The sequence below is a fragment of the Salvelinus namaycush genome, chromosome 31 (assembly GCF_016432855.1).
Source record: "Salvelinus namaycush isolate Seneca chromosome 31, SaNama_1.0, whole genome shotgun sequence".
Classification (NCBI taxonomy): domain Eukaryota; kingdom Metazoa; phylum Chordata; class Actinopteri; order Salmoniformes; family Salmonidae; genus Salvelinus; species Salvelinus namaycush.
In genome coordinates, this window is record NC_052337.1 from 45265201 (window position 1) to 45283062 (window position 17862).

At 42.7% G+C, this 17862-nt stretch overlaps 1 protein-coding gene across 1 annotated transcript in view; it reads right to left on the reverse strand.

Annotated features, from left to right (window-relative positions):
- LOC120025639 (CBP80/20-dependent translation initiation factor-like) overlaps positions 1-17862 on the reverse strand; it is a 138781-nt gene that overhangs the window by 19515 nt on the left and 101404 nt on the right. The window contains exon 12 of the mRNA XM_038970184.1: positions 4893-5048. Within this exon, the coding sequence (XP_038826112.1) occupies positions 4893-5048 (156 nt within the window). The remainder of the gene's footprint in view (positions 1-4892; positions 5049-17862) is intronic.

Genomic DNA, 17862 nt, shown 5'->3' on the forward strand with positions numbered 1-17862 from the left:
GCAAAATGGCTTAAGGACAACAAAGTCAAGGTAATGGAGTGGCCATCACAAAGCCCTGACCTCAATCCTATAGAACATGAGGGCAGAACTGAAAAATAGTGTGCGAGTAAGGAGGCCTACAAACCTGACTCCGTTACACTAGCTCTGTCAGGAGGAACGGGCCAAAATTCACCTAACTTACTGTGGGAAGCTTGTGGAAGGCTACCCGAAACGCAAGACCCAAGTTCAACAATTTAAAGGCAATGCTACCAAATACTAATCGAGTGTATGTAAACTTCTGACCCACTGGAAATGTGATGAAAGAAATAAAAGCTGAAATAAATCATTCTCTCTACTATTATTCTGACATTTCACATTCTTAAAATAAAGTGGTGATCCTAACTGACCTAAAACAGGGAATTTATACTTGGATTAAATGTCAGGAATTGTGAAAAACTGAGTTTAAATGTATTTGGCTAAGGTGTATGTAAACTTCCCACTTCGACTGTACAAAAATGTAAACATCCGGTTCGTTTCCGTCTGCATTTGATGATGAAAAATATGAGTTGATGACCCCAGAGAATTACGGCTAGAATATGTGTGAGCCTGCCATACAGAGGGAGTTGGGGGTGCCTTCAGAAAGTATTGAACGATTTCAAAATGGATTAAATAGATTTTTTTCTCACCCATCAACACACAATACTCCATAACGACAATGTAAAAAATGTGTTTAGAAATGTTTACATAAATATTTAAATAAGTATTCACACCCCTAAGTCAATACAAGTTAGAATCACCTTTGACAGCGATTACAGCTGTGAGTCTTTTTGGGTAAGTCTCTAAGAGCTTTCCACACCTGGACTATACAATATTTTCATATAATTCTTTCTAAAATTGTTTCAAGCTCTGTCAAGTTAGTTGTTGATCATTGCTAGACAGCCATTTTCAAGTCTTGCCATAGATTTTCAAGCCGATTTAAGTGAAAACTGTAACTATGCCACTCAGGAACATTCAATGTAATCTTGGTAAGCAACTCTATTTTATATTTATTTAACTAGGCAAGTCAGTTAAGAACAAATTCTTATTTACAATGATGATCTACCGGGGAACATTGGGTTAACTGCCTTGTTCAGGGGCAGAACGACAGATTTTTTTACCTTGTCAGCTCGGGGATTTGATCCAGCAACCTTTCGGTTACTGGCCCAACGCTCTAACCACTAGGCTACCTTGGCATTGTGTTTGTGGTTCTTGTCCTGCTGAAAGGTGAATTAATTTCCCAGTGTCTGGTGGAAAGCAGACTGAACCAGGCTTTCCTCTTGGATTTTGCCTGTGCTTAGCTCCATTCAGTTTCTTTTTTATCCTGAAAACCTCCCCAGTCCTTAACAATTACAAGAATACCCATAACATGATGCAGCCACCACTATGCTTGAAAATATGGAGAGTGGTACTTAGTAATGTAAAAAGTTAATAGCATTGCCACATTTTTTGCAGTATTACTTTAGTGCTTTGTTATAAACAGGATGCATGTTTTGGAATCTTTTTATTCTGTACAGTCTTACATCTTTTCACTCTGTCAATTAGTTCTCTCCTATCACAGCCATTAAACTCTAACTGTTTTAAAGTCACCGTTGGCCTCGTGGTGAAATCCCTGAGCGGTTTCCTTCCCCTCCGGCCTGTATCTTTGTAGTGACTGATGTATTGATACACCATCCAAAGCGTAATTAATAACTTCACCATACTCAAAGGTATATTCAACGTCTGATTTTATTTTTTACACATCTACCAAATGGTTCCCTTCGCGAGGCATTCGAAAATCTCCCTGGTCTTTGTGGTTGAATCTGTGTTTGAAATTCACTGTTCGACCGAGGGACTTATACAGATAGTTGCATGTGTGGGGTACAGAGACTAGGTGTTTCTGAGCTTTGGGGAAAATATCCAGGAGAATGCTCCCAGACAGCGCCCTCCTATGTGTACCCATGTCCTTCTGCCTGCTCACAGTGCACTCTATACCCTATATGTCCTCCAATAACTGTAAACCCAGCATTATGGTTTTAATACAGGGTATAGGAATGTGAGGTGTCCCCCCCACCCTCCTACATGTTAACAATTCTACAGCCCTATAGCGTCTGTGGAGGTGTTAGATTGTCGTCTCCTGGGGAGTGCCAGTGCCAGGGTGTGCAAGGCATGGCTGGCACCTCTCAGTGGTGTGTGGAGGCTGGGGTGAACAGTAGCAATGGGGGGTGCTGCATATACCTTCGCTCATCTCTCTTTCTCAACCCCCTGCTCGCTCTCTCTATCCTTTTATTGCTCTTACACCTTACACCCCCCCCACCTTCTCTCGCTTTCTTTCTCTCTCTCTGGCAGGATTGTTTGTGAGTGGGCGAGTGTCACCGTGATTTCACTCCTATGCAGAGAAGAGAGGAGCCTGACAGAGACTCTAGAGGAAGACTGCGGCTAGTGCTGCCGACACCACAGAGCTTCCTGAGTAACTGCAGTGAGAGAGACGTCTGGTGTGTGTGTGTGTGTGTATTCGCGCATGAAAAGGGAGGTGCAGGCGTACACTGCAAAAGAAAGAAACTATTTTGGTGCAACAATAGTAAATGTGTATCGCAAGTGGAATAAAATAATGACAATTCTACATCATCCAGTTATGGAGAGTGCGTGGGGTCGGGCTCTAACATACTCGAGCATCCCAACAGCTAAGACAAACAACGCTAGCATGTCACAGACAGGAGACCCCCAGCCTTTAGCCCAACAATGCAGAATGATTGATTGTGGTATGTGTGTATTTGTAGAGAACAGTATGTGCGTGTCTGTGTGTGTGCCACTTCAAAGCAGCGGTTGTAAAAGTGCCAGTGACATTCTTGGAGCTTATTCACTATTCCAGCCAGCCCAGGCACGGACCACACGCTGGAACCCACAGGTCTGTGTGTGTACATGGGTGGCTGGATATAGGATGTCACCCTGAAAACCAGACATAAACATCTTGCATCACTGGGATTCTGAAGAGGTGGGCTCCAACAACTGGACCCTCCGGCAGGCAAGCATGGTGGCAGATCTCTCGCGCCCTCTCCTTACGCTAGCCCCCCCCCCCCCCCCCCCCCACCCACCATGGCATGGCACGTCAGACCATCATTAAGTTCGCCGACGACACAACGGTGGTAGGGCCTGATCACAAGGATGAGACAGCCTATAGGGAGGAGGCCAGAGACCTGGCAGTATGGTGCCAGGCCAACAACAACAACATCTCCCACAACGTCATTAAGACAAAGGAGATGATCGTGGACTACAGGAAACGGAGGGCCGAGCACAACCCAATTCCCATCGACGGGGCTGTAGTGGAGCGGGTCGAGAGCTTCAAGTTCCTCTGTGTCCACATCACTATGGTCCAAACACACTAACCCAGTTGTGAAGAAGGCACAACAACATCTCTTCCTCCTCAGGAGGCTGAAAAGGTTTTGACACGGCCCCCAGATCCTCAAAAGGTTCTACAGCTGCACCATCGAGAGCATCTTGACCGGCTGCATCACCGCTTGGTATGACAAGTGCTTGGCATCCGACCGCAAGAGGCTGCAGAGTGAGTACGGCACAGTACATCACCGGGGCCGAGCTCCCTGCCATCCAGGACCTCTATACCAGGCGGTGTCGAAAATGTTTCAAAGACTCCAGCCCGTTCTCTCTGCGCCTGGAACCAACAGGACCCTGAACAGCTTCTACCCCCAAGCCATAAGACTAATAAACAAGAATGATAAATAGCTAATCAAATTCTCTTGCACCAACTCTACCCACACATACTTACTGTACACTGGACTCTACACCCCCCCACACACACACTGCTGCTAGTCACTTTACCCCTAACCTCTATGTACATTACATACACACATTACCTCGTACCCCTGCACCCAGTACTGGTTCTCCCTGTATATAGCCATGTTATTTTCTACTTCCTATATATAGCCATGCTAGTTTAACTTCTCCTCATTATTCACTGTGTCTATATTTCTATTGTTTATATCTTATCTTTAACACTGCATTTCTGGAAAAGGACCCGTAAGTAAGCATTTCACTGTTAGTCTACACCTGTCTACGAAGCATGTGAGGAATTAAATGTGATTCTCACACTAAGAGAGGTAAGAAAATGAAGGCTAATTGCTAACCACGTCCTAGATCTGTTGGTGCTGTCTTGACAACTCATGTGGTCATTTGAAAAGAAAACAACTAGGAGTTGGCTATACAGCACAAACACATCTGGGACCAGGCTATGATAGGCTAAATGCTCGATTGTCTGGTGGTTTTCCTAGTATTTGATTTCACTTTAAACTGTTCATCTAAACCCTTCATCCTCCCCATCTCACTGTCTGTCTCGCATGTCTGTGTCTCGACCACTTCTGCTTATTCTTTAGCGGTAAAGCCCCAGATTGCTACCGCGTCTGTCTGCGGTCTCTGGTTTTCATGGAAACGGCCGGAGCCATTGTGAGAGACCACTTCTGCTGATGGGAATTGGAACTCTGAGGCAAGGCAGGTGTTACCGGAATCATCTTCCCCCTTTAGTTTTTTCCCCCAATTACTAAAAGTGCTGTGCTGTGGGGATGGGTAGATGGAACAGCCCTCTGAATGGAGGAAGCTTTGTGATCGTAGCGAATGACATGTTGTGTCTGTTCCAATATCCATCCGGAAATAATGTCCCTGCAGTGGTATGCTAGTGTAGATATGGGAAGATAGCCAACGTTATAGTACTGTATGTAGGTTACATTGCGACATAGTTGGGCAAAGATGAGTAGAGGTGGAATGTCCGTGTGCGAGAGTGTACTATCCTCTCTGCGACATGGGGGCGACTCTGAAGGGCTCTTAGGTGGAGGTGTGTTAGTGTATAGAGGAAGATGTGTGTTTATGGTGGTATGGAGTGTACTAACCTCTCTGAGACAGGTGTATATGGGACAGACCAGGACTCGGAAGGGCTCTCCGGCGCTGGACCTCATTGTTCCAAACATCTCACACAGGAAGGTGATGAACCCCAACCAGAGCTCTACGTCAGACGCCTGCAGCTCCTCCCGATGAGAGAAGTCCTTCTGTAGAGGACAGAGAGGAGAGATGTAATGTTAGGGAGCAGAGAGATGAGACACTGTCAAAACAACACAGCAGAGAAAAGTCCTTTGGTTGGGGACAGAGAGGGGTGAATACAATGTTAACCAGGCTAAGGATAATTGTGTCATATTTCAATTGTTTTATCAAGGTATTTCACTTAGAAATCAGCCTCTGTTAAGCAAATTCGCTTCACAACAATTTGGCTGATAGCCACACTTCCCAGCTTGAATTGAGTGCGCCCTACAAGACTGAGGTATCAGGTTGCATATCCACAGCCATTGGAAGCTGGGAAGACCTGCGTTAACTTTCATTCGCTGGTCAGACTGCCAATTTATGGCGGAAGGACACGTCGCACCTTCATATTCCGGACAGCGTTGGAAAACTAAGAACCTTCAGCATTGATAGCAACTAGTCCCATCGTTGTACGACAAACACAAATCGTTTAATTTCAAATTTAATAAAAAATAACTTATTTGAACCACTGTGTTCATCACAGACGGACAACTTTTACGGGAGATGAAATCTGAGATCGTATTAAAATCAGTAGTCTCTGTGTTTTGTTTCTTATGTTTTGTACTTTTTGTGGACCCTAGTAAGAGTAGCTGTTAGTTCTGCAAAACCTAAAAATGGGGATCCAAATAAACTAAAAACGTTCAGGAGGAGAGGGATGCAAGAATCACAAAGCTGTGACACAAAAATAAGGCTACTTTTTCCTACCCACTTAGCTATATGATGAATTGTTACAGTAATAATGCAACTGACATGATATAGGAGGACATTTGTGAATTTGATTGTAAATATATATAGATGGGATTCTCAAATAAAATATTCCAGGCCCTATTCAACCATTTTTCATGAATGGGAGCTTAATCATATATTGATATTTCATAATTGTATATCGTATTTGTACTACAGTATGTCCTTGAGCTTGGGTCGTCAAAAGTGAGTTCATCTCAGCAATACTTTTTTACCAGAAAGGTGAGATTTCTATCTTTCTGGCACTATGAAGCATTACTATCTTGTCATGAGAAATGATCAAATTCGTGCATAGCCATATAGACATCCAGAATGTCAGCCATTAGCACTGAACATGTTAACACAGTTATAAGTCAGTCCATATGTAGGGGACAGAAAGCAGAGACACCTCAAAACCAAACTAGGGCACAGGGTATGCCTCAAGATATCCTTCCGTAGCAGCTAGAGAGAGGAGAGATACTGTGACTCAGTCCTTCTAGGGTAGAGAGGAGATATATACTGAAACTCACTATAAACTCAGAAGATCACCAGGGGTTGAGACCGAACAGTGATGCAGATCCAATGTGATCAGAGCCGCTTTCAGAAGGTCTCTTACTAACCCCACAGCACTGTACTTTACTTACTGTGCGTGCGCACACACACACACACACACACACACACACACACACACACACACACACACACACACACACACACACACACACACACACACACACACACACACACACACTATTATTGTGCAACCAGGGGATGGGGGAGGGAAAGAAAAATCTATGATTCATCCATAAAAAGGAGACTCTGATGTCTCAGTGCCTATCTTAATTTACACTCATGGAAATTGGCCTATATGGATAGGGCCAAATTTCAATGTTTCTAACAGAATAACTTCCAATGGTGGAAATTGAAAGAGAGCACTTGGGATATTATGGGGAAGTTTTCAAAGCAAAGGTGAGGACACAACAGTTCACCTGATACAAGACCGAATGCAAACAGACAGTTGATGTTATGTGCATTTTACATTTATTGCACTTTTCACAGCATTTGTTGATAACAAAATCTGAAAACACTCTGGATAGATTCAGTAAGATACTAAGAATATTAATTGAAATGTTGGAGTAGGTGCAAGATAAGAAGAAAGTATCACAAGGGTTTGAGTGAGAGGTCTAACTGGTGTCTCCAAGTGGCCACACACCTCTCCAAAGTGTGCACAGTTTCTAAGTAATTTCAATGCACTTTTATGACTCAAGGAAAGAGCATTCAATTGTGTGTTTTTAGCTCTCCTAGCTTTGCCATTGAGGAACTGAAGCAAGCACACTTGTTTTTTGGTACACAATCCAAATAAAGGAAGCCAAGCCCTTTTCGCCGTGCTAGGACCATTCACAGTTGAGTTTGATCAGTTTAGCTCAACGCTGATTCGCTAATTTTTTATACTTCTGTCAAGGGAGGCCAGATGCTCGCTGGCTTCCCTTGCCTTCAATGCTACGGGCGGCAACAATGTCATACTCGTTTGGACCAGACAGCATCAGATATAGTACATTTGGAAAGTATTCAGACCCCTTCACTTATCCACAAGTTACAGCCTTCGAGTCATAGCAATGTGTCTGAATACTTACGTAAACAAGGTATTTGTTTTTTATATTTACTAAATTTGCTAAAATTTCTAAAAACCTGTTTTCACTTTGTCATTATGGGGTATTGTGTGTAGATTGATGAGGAAATGTTTTACCTAATCATTTTTAGAATAAGGCTGTAATGTAACAAAATCTGGGAAAGGTGAAGGGGTCTGAATACTTTCCGAATACACTGTAGACGGCCTACACAAAGAGCGACAGAAGGGCGCTGTTTCGCTCGCGTAGATGCTTTCTCCTGTGAGATACATTCAGCCTCTTGCGAATTGAAGGAAAATTATGAAACAGAGAAAAAAGGATAAATGATTTGATGTAAAAAAAAAAAAGTGGGTTTGAATATATGCCACTGCATTGTAAAGCTTGTGCTGTAGCCAACATGGCTAGCTAAGTTATAAAATATTATCTTACAGTGTTAGGCTTTCAAAAGGCACTTTAGACAAACAGATTGTAATTTTGGTGTGCTTAGAATGGAGTTGTGAGTGCATTCAAGTACGTGTTCCGCAGTTAATTTTGTTCACAATACGACAAACCTGTTTAGGACAACCCAGGGTCATCTAGGCTTGGGCGGTATCCAGATTTTCATATCGTCCTTCTCTCAACCTGGGATTTGCGGTATTACCCGCATAACACACAAAGGGGTGCTAAAATCACAAGAAAAGCTCATCGGGGTCTCTATTACCAGAATGCTAACGAAATTAGCACAAACTAATAGCAAAAATCACAGACACTGTTAGTTAAATGCTAACAAGCGGGGAAAAAAATTGCAACTGTAAAGATAACTCATCTAGAGCTCTTTGACTTCGGGCAGAAAGCCATTATAAGATATCTGACGGCAAACACTTAGTAGTGAATTGTATACAAGTGTATACAAGTGTAACTTCATCTCTTCATGTGTGCCGCACAACAGAGACTCGCTGATAGATATATATAACGCTATGGACACACCAGCTTCTGGTTTCTCCCGTTGTGCGATTTACAAACAAACGTGTGATTTGCTCAACTGTTCTGGGGGAGGTACAGCAAGCTTCAAATGTAAAATAATGTGACATGAAGCATAAAGAAATTAAGAAACTTTTTTTTATTATCTCCTAATGTTGACTGTAGATATTAACTTATCAATGAAATAGTTTTGACTGTATTGAAAAACCATCCTGTGGCTTCTCCAAATACCTTGGTGAATGGTATACCGCCCAAGCCTAATGTCGTCCTTGTAACTGAGGATCAAACATAGCGATCATAAATGTTGATACTGTTAATGACATGAGTTTTCAAAATATGGAAATGTGAAGTGCACATTTGGACTCATGGGTAGGTGGTTTGCTTGTACGACATCAAAGCGGTATTTATTATAATCCTCAACATCTCATCTTTCAGAACACATCGACTCCTCTCGATTTACAGCGTTTCCCCTCACTCAGACAACAAATGTGCAAAAGTAGCCCATTTAGTGGGAGGGACGGCGGCATCATCTTGTCACACACAGTGCTCAAGTTTATTACTGCTGACAATCAAAGCCCATACAGCGCTGTGAGGCGGAAAACCTGAGCTCTGACGTCATGTATAGCATGTTAATGTAAGCCACTGCATTCCAATTTAGGCGCTTATCAATGACAAATGTATATACGGGTAGTCTGGAGAAGCCAGTCTAAACAACTTCCATAAAGCCAGAGAATAATGTCTGGTTGAGTTATAGGGGGAATCCTTGACAACACCCTAACGCAAGAGTGGAACACAAAACAAACTCTGCTGCTCCCAAGCAATATTCTATTTTTCAATGCGTAAGAGGAGATAATAGGTTATGACTAGCGTTGCAAAGGGTCGGAAACTTTCCGGTAAATTTCCAGAATTTTCCCGGACATTTTCCATGGGAAGTTAAGCCATGGAATTTGGGGAATTTTGCTTAAATTCATAAAAAAAAGTTAGCTTATAACAGTGAAACTTTTTTTGTGGGATAGACAAGGTAATTCTAGGTCTTGTGGCATATTTTGGTTAAACTATCCCCAATTCAATGGAATTGCAACCCTCTGCATGCACAGTGCATTCTTCCATCACATGTACAGCTGATTCAAGATCTTGCACACTAACACGGAACCCAAACCGGCTGCGCGCGTGCGCCATCGTGCATACATTTATTTTGCCCCCCCCACACCAAACGTGATCACGACACGCAGGTTAAAATATCAAAACAAACTCTGAACCAATTACATTAATTTGGGGACAGGTCGAAAAGCATTAAACATTTATGGCAATTTAGCTAGCTAGCTTGCACTTGCTAGCTAATTTGTCCTATTTAGCTAGCTTGCTGTTGCTAGCTAATTTGACCTGGGATATAAACATTGAGTTGTTATTTTACCTGAAATGCACAAGGTCCTCAACTCCGACAATTAATCCAAACATAAAACGGTGAACCGAATCGTTTCTTGTCATCTCTCCTCCTAGGCTTTTTCTTCTCGACTTCATATTGCGATTGGCAACTTTCATAAATTAGGTGCATTACCGCCACTGACCTCGTTCGTCTTTCAGGGTACCTGCTTCTATAAACCAATGAGAAGATGGGAGAGGCAGAACTTGCAGTGCGATCTGCGTCACAAATAGAACAGACTTCTATTTTAGCCCTTGGCAACGCAGACGCTCCTTGGCGCGCAAGCAGTGTGGGTGCAATAAATATTTGTAATTTTATTTTTTAATTATTTCACCTTTATTTAACCAGGTAGGCTAGTTGAGAACAAGTTCTCATTTACAACTGCAACCTGGCCAAGATAAAGCAAAGCAGTGCGACACAAACAACACAGTTACACATGGAATAAACAAACATACAGTCAATAACACAATAGAGAAAGTCTATATACAGTGTGTGCAAATGAGGTATGATAAGGGGGTGAGGCAATAAATAGGCCATAGTGGCGAAATTATTACAGTATGGCAAATTAAACACTGGGGTGATAGATGTGCAAAAGATGTGTGCAAGTAGCGGTACTGGGGTGCAAAGGAGCAAAATAAATAAAATAAATAACAATATGGTGATGAGTTAGTTGGGTGGGCAATTTACAGATTGGCTATGTACAGGTGCAGTGATCTGTGAGCTGCTCTGACAGCTGGTGCCTAAAGCTAGTGAGGGAGATACGAGGCTCCAGCTTCAGTGATTTTTTGGAGTTCGTTCTAGTCATTGGCAGCAGAGAACTGGAAGTAAAGGTGGCCGAAGGAGGAATTGTCTTTGGGGGTGACCAGTGAAATATACCTGCTGGAGCGCGTGCTGCAGGTGGGTGCTGCTATGGTGACCAGTGAGCTGAGATAAGGCAGGGCTTTACCTAGCAACGATTTATAGATGACCTGGAGCCAGTGTGTTTGGCGACGGATATGAAGCGAGGGCCAGCCAACGAGAGCATACAGGTCGCAGTGGTGGGTAGTATATGGGGCTTTGGTGACCAAATGGATGGCACTTTGATAGACTGCATCCAATTTGCTGAGTGTTGGAGGCTATTTTGTAATGACATCGCCGAAGTCAAGGATCAGTAGAATAGTCAGTTTTACTAGGGTATGTTTGGCAGCACGAGTGAAGGATGCTTTTTAGCGAAATAGGAAGCCGATTCTAGACTTAAATTTGGATTGGAGATGCTTAATGTGAGTCTGGAAGGAGAGTTTACAGTCTAACCAGACACCTAGGTATTTGTAGTCAGAACCGTCCAGAGTAGTGATGCTGGACAGGTGGGTAGGTGTGGGCAGCGATCGGTTGAAGAGCATGAATTTAGTTTTGCTTGCATATAAGAGCAGTTGGAGGCCACGGAAGGAAAGTTGTATGGCATTGAAGCGCGTCTGGAGGTTAGTTAACCCAGTGTCCAAAGGGCCAGAAGTCTACAGAATGGTGTCGTCTGCGTAGAGGTGGACCAGCAGCAAGAGCGACATCATTGATGTACACAGAGAAAAGAGTTGGCCCGAGGATTGAACCCTGTGGCACCCCCATAGAGACTGCCAGAGGTCCGGATAACAGGCCCTCCGATTTGACACACTGAACTCTGTCAGAGAAGTAGCTGGTGAACCAGGCTAGGCAGTCATTTGAGAAACCAAGGCAGTTGAGTCTATAAGAATATGGTGATTGACAGAGTCGAAAGCCTTGGTCAGGTTGAGGAATACAGCTGCACAGTATTGTCTCTTATCGATGGCGGTTATGATATCGTTTAGGACCTTGAGCGTGGCTGAGGTGCACCCGTGACCAGCTCGGAAACCAGATTGCATAGCGGAGAAGGTACGGTGGGATTCTAAATGGTCAGTGATATGTTTGTTAGCTTGGCTTTCAAAGACCTTAGAAAGGCAGGGTAGGATAGATATAGGTCTGTAGCAGTTTGGGTCTAGAGTGTCTCCCCCTTTGAAGAGGGGGATGATCGCGGCAGCTTTCCAATCTTTGGGGATCTCAGACGATACGAAAGAGAGGTTGAACAAGCTAGTAATAGGGGTTGCAACAATTTCGGTGGATCATTTTAGAAAGAGGGGGTCCAGATTGTCTAGCCCAGCTGATTTGTAGGTTCAAAGTTTGCAGCTCTTTCAGAACATCCGCTATCTGGATTTGGGTGAAGAAAAAATGTGGGAGGCTTGGGCAAATTGCAGTGAGGGGTGGAGGGCTGTTGACCGGGGTCAGGGTAGCCAGGTGGAAAGCATGGCCAGTCAGCCGTGGAAAAATGCTTATTGAAATTCTCAATTATCGCGGATTTATCAGTGGTGACAGTGATTCCTAGCCTCAGTGCAGTGGGAGGAGGTACTCTTATTCTCCATGGACTTTACAGTGTCCCAAAACGTTTTGGAGTTAGTGTTACAGGATGCAAATTTCTGTTTGAAAAAGCTAGCCTTTGCTTTCCTAACTGCCTGTGTATATTGGTTCCTAACTTCCCTAATACGTTGCATATCGCGGAGGCTATTCGATGCAAATGCAGTACGCCACAGGATGTTTTTGTGCTGGTCAAAGGTCTGGAGTGAACCAAGGCCTATATCTGTTCATGGTTCATTTTTTTTTTAATGGGGCATGCTTATTTAAGATGGTGAGGAAAGGACTTTTTAAGAACAACCAGGCGTCCTCTACTGAAGGAATGAGGTCAATATCCTTCCAGGATACCCGGGCCAGGTCGATTAGAAAGGCCTGCTCGCTGAAGTGTTTTAGGGAGCATTTGACAGTGATGAGGGGTGGTCGCTTGACCGCAGACCCATTACGGACGCAGGCAATGAGGCAGTGATCGCTGAGATCCTGGTTGAAGACAGCAGAGGTGTATTTGGAGGGCAGGTTGGTTAGGATGATATCTATGAGGGTGCCTGTGTTTACGGATTTGGGGTTGTACCTGGTGGGTTCATTGATCATTTGTGTGAGATTGAGAGCATAAATCTTAGATTGTAGGATGGCCGCGGTGTTAAGCATGTCCCAATGTAGGTCACCTAGCAGCACGAGCGCTGAAGATAGATGGGGGGAAATCAATTCGCATATGGTATCCAGGGCAGAGCTGGGGGCAGAAGGTGGTCTATAGCAAGCGGCAACGGTAAGAGACTTGTTTCTGGAGGTGGATTTTTATAAGTAGAAGTTCAAATTGTTTGGGCACAGACCTGGATAGTAAGACAGAACTCTGCAGGCTATCCCTGCAGTAGATTGCAACTCCGTCCCCTTTGGCAGTTCTATCTTGTCGGAAAATGTTATTGTTAGGGATGGAAATTTCAGTGAATAGAATATAGATTTCTAAATTTATTTTGCGACGGGAGTGGTGTAGTCAGCCTGTACTACACTGTCTGAGCCAAGGACTACATGCTTTCTGGTAAGTTTTGATTACAATACTGGGTGGGGTGAATATATTTTACATGACATACAGTTGAGTCGGAAGTTTACATACACCTTAGCCAAATACATTTAAACTCAGTTTTCACAATTCCTGACATTTAATCCGAGTAAGAATACCCTGTTTTAGGTCAGTTCGCATCACCACTATTTTCAGAATGTGAAATGTCAGAATAATAGTAGAGAGAATTATTTATTTCAGCTTTTATTTATTTCATCACATTCCCAGTGGGTCAGAAGTTTACATACACTCAATTAGTATTTGGTAGCATTGATTTAAATTGTTTAACTTGGGTCAAACGTTTCGGGTAGCCTTCCACAAGCTTCCCACAATAAGTTGGGTGAATTTTGGCCCATTCCTCCTGACAGAGCTGGTGTAACTGAGTCAGATTTGTAGGCCTCCTTGCTCGCACACACTTGTTCAGTTCTGCCCACAAATGTTCTATAGGATTGAGGTCAGGGCTTTGTGATGGCCACTCCAATACCTTGACTTTGTTGTCCTTAAGCCATTTTGCCACAACTTTGGAAGTATGCTTGGGGCCATTGTCAATTTGGAAGACCCATTTGCGACCAAGCTTTAACCTCCTGACTGAGGTCTTGAGATGTTGCTTCAATATATCCACATAATTTCCATCCTCATGATGCCATCTATTTTGTGAAGTGCACCAGTCCCTCCTACAGCAAAGCACCCCCACAACATGATGCTGCCACCCCCATGCTTCACGGTTGGGATGATGTCCTTTTTCCTCCAAACACCTTACTCGAATGATGTAAATTAGCCTATCAGAAGCTTCTAAAGCCATGACATCATTTTCTGGAATTTTCCAAGCTGTTTAAAGGCACAGTCAACTTAGTGTATGTAAACTTCTGACCCACTGGAATTGTGATACAGTGAATTATAAGTGAAATAATCAGTAAACAATTGCTGTAAAAATGACTTGTGTCATGCACAAAGTAGATGTCCTAACCGACTTGCCAAAACTCTAGTTTGTTAACAAGAAATTTGTGGAGTGGTTGAAAATTGAGTTTCAATGACTCCAACCTAAGTGTATGTAAACTTCCAACTTCAACTGTGCATTATTTGTTGTTAACCTCTTGGAACTATAGGGGGTGCTGTTCCGCATTAGCATATTTGGGTCTCCAAATTAAACTGCCTCGTGCTAAATTCTTGATCGTACAATATGCATATTATTGTTATTATTGGATAGAAAACACTTTATAGTTTCTATAGCCGTTGGAATTTTGTCTCTGAGTGGTACAGAACAATATCTACAGCACTTTTCATGACAGGGGTCAGATTTCAGAAATTTTTACCCCTGATCTGGAGTCTGTTTTTAAGGCGACAGTGAATGCTATGAAGAAACCGACACTGCCTACGTCTTCCTCTGGGTGTCTGTACGTCATCACGTTTTGAATGGAATCGATTGCACAATCCCAGCCCATATAAAACCACAAAACGTGGGAGTACACTCTCTTTTGTTCGCGCGTCACAAGCGGGATGGACATCGGACTTGCCTCATTCCAAATCGTTGTTTAACCAGTAATATTTCTCTGGTCATGTTTTTACTCGTTATAGTTGTTAAAAACATCATAATGTAGTTAATTTGAACCGTTTTATAGCAATTTATATCCGTTTAGTGCGATTCTGAGGAATTTCTTTGTCGTGCACTTTTTAGCTTTGGGAACGTTTCGGGGGTCTCGGTCGTTGGTAGTGGACATTTCGAAGGACAGAGGACATCTATCGACCAAAAGAAATTTATAACATAGAAAGGATACATTGCCCAAGAATCTGATGGAAGAACAGCTCAAAGTAAGCAATATTTAATATGATAAATCGTTGTTCTGTCGAAATATTTTAAACGCATATTTCGCCATTTTGTTTGGTATAGCTTCACTTGGCGAACCCTGTATTGAAAAGTAAGGATAATTTTAAAAATGTAAGTCAGCGGTTGCATTAAGAACTAATTTGTCTTTCGATTCCTGTCAACTCTGTATTTTTTAGTCAAGTATATGATTAGCTTTCGATTAAACTAGATCACTCTGAAAGCTGACGTCCCTCATTTTGATGCTTGAGTTGTGACTATTTCCATTGTATAACCACGGTTTTGTATGGCTAAATATGCACATTTTCGAACAAACTGTATATGTATGTTGTAAAATGATGTTACAGGAGTGTCATCGGAAGAATTCTGAGAAGGTTAGTGAAAAAATTAATATATTTTGGCGATGATAACGTTATAGCTCCCTTTGCCTTGAATTCATGCTCTACTAACGTTTGCACATGTGGTATGCTAACTTATCGATTTATTGTGTTTTCGCTGAAAAACGCTTAGAAAATCTGAAATATGGTCTGAAATCACAAGAACTGTGTCTTTCCATTGCTATGCTTTGTCTATTTTTATGAAATGTTTTATGATGAGTAAATTGGTCATACACGTTGCTCTATCTAGTAATTCTAGTCGATTTGTGATGGTCGGTGCAATTGTAAACTGTGATTTCTACCTGAAATATGCACTTTTTTCTAACAACACCTATCCTATACCATAAATATGTTATCAGACTGTCATCTGATGAGTTTTTTTCTTGGTTTGTGGCTATCAATATCTTAGTTTAGCCGAATTGGTGATAGCTAGTGGTGGAGAGAGAAAATGGTGGACAAAGAAAGATGGTGTATTTTGCTAACGTGGTTAGCTAATAGATTTACATAGTGTCTTCCCTGTAAAACATTTTAAAAAACAGAAATGATGGGTTTATTCACAAGATCTGTATCTTTCATCTGGTGTCTTGGACTTGTGATTTAATGATATTTAGATGCTACTATTTACTTGTGAAGCTATGCTAGCGATGCTAATCAGTGTGGGGGGGGTGGGGGGTGATCCCGGATACGGGGTTGAGAGGCGGTAAAAGTTAACTAGTAAATAGTAGCCTACAGCAAAGTGTGTTTCTAACTCGTTAACCATTTCTGCTAGTTGCTTGAGCCTGCTAACTGAGGAGTGTTAATTCACCTGTTTCCATACACGTTTAATTTTAAAACATTTATCTTACAAAGGAGTTGTTTAATCTAAACTGCTTAACTATTTATCTGCACATGGAATTGTATTTGTTTTTTTAAAACTCTTTTCTAATCTTTACAGGAAAATAACACAGGCATTATCTGATGTGTGGAGACATTTCATGTAGAAGGAAAATATGTGTACATTTGCAAATACTGTGCAAAATCATATGTGAAGAATGCAACAAAATGCAGAACCATCTGGCTAAGTGCATACATTTCCCTCTGCGCTCACAACAAGCAACCTCTGAAAAAAGTCCCTTTACCTCTATTCGAGGTGAAAATTATGAATCAGACACCTTACTGATAGCAACAGCTCATGGTCCTCCTGGAATCAGACGTTTTTTTGACTCAATTGAGGAACGTAGTCAGAGAAATGCTGATGAATGTCTTGCTCGAGCTGTGAATGCAAATGGATCACCTCTGATGCTCACAGGCAATGCGTATTGGAAGAGGTTTCTGGACGTTCCTCGCCCAGCACACACCCCTCCAACCAGACATGCTTTATCTACTAATTTGCTGGATGCAGAGTTCAACAGAAGGTCATGCAAATCATAGAGAAAGCAGACTGTATTGCAATCATCTCTGATGGGTGGTCGAATGTTTGTGGGCAAGGAATAATTAATTACATCTCCATCCCTCAACCAGTATTCTACAAGAGCACAGACACAAGGGACAACAAACACACCAGTCTCTACATTGCAGATGAGCTGAAGGCAGTCAATGACCTTGGACCACAGAAGGTATTTGCACTGGTGACAGACAATGCTGCGAACACGAAGGCTGCTTGGTATAAAGTGGAGGACTCCGACACTCACATCACACCCTGAGCATGCATTGAATCTGCTCCTCAAGGACATCATGGCACTGAAAACAATGGATACACTCTACAAGAGAGCCAGGGAAATGGTTAAGTATGTGAAGGGTCATCAAGTTATAGCAGCAATCTACCTCACCAAGCAAAGTGAGAAGAATAAGAGCACCACATTAAAGCTGCCCAGCAACACCCGTTGGGGTGGTGTTGTCATCATGTTTGACAGTCTCCTGGATGGGAAGGCGTCTCTCCAAGAAATAGCCATATCACAGTCTGCCAATATTGACAGCCCCATCAAGAGGATCCTCCTGAATTATGTATTTTGGGAGAGAGTGGTAAGCAGCCTGAAACCTATAGCAGTAGCCATTGCAGGGATTGAGGGAGACAATGCCATCCTGTCTGATGTTCAGACTCTGCTTGCAGATGTAAGAGAAGAAATCCGTACTGCCCTGCTCACTTCACAGTTGCTCCAAGTAGAGGAAACTGCAGTTCTGAAATACACCAAAAAGAGTGAAGACTTCTACCCCACGTATGCTGGCAAGAGCATCCTGTCTAGTGCAGAGATCAACAAGGCCTATGGTGTCATCACTACCATGTCTCGCCACCTTGGCCTGGATGAGGAAAATGTTCTTGGCAGTCTGGCCAAGTACACTTCCAAGCAAGGGCTTTGGGATGGAGATGTAATATGGCAGTCATGCCACACATCTCATCAGCCACCTGGTGGAAGGGACTTAGTGGA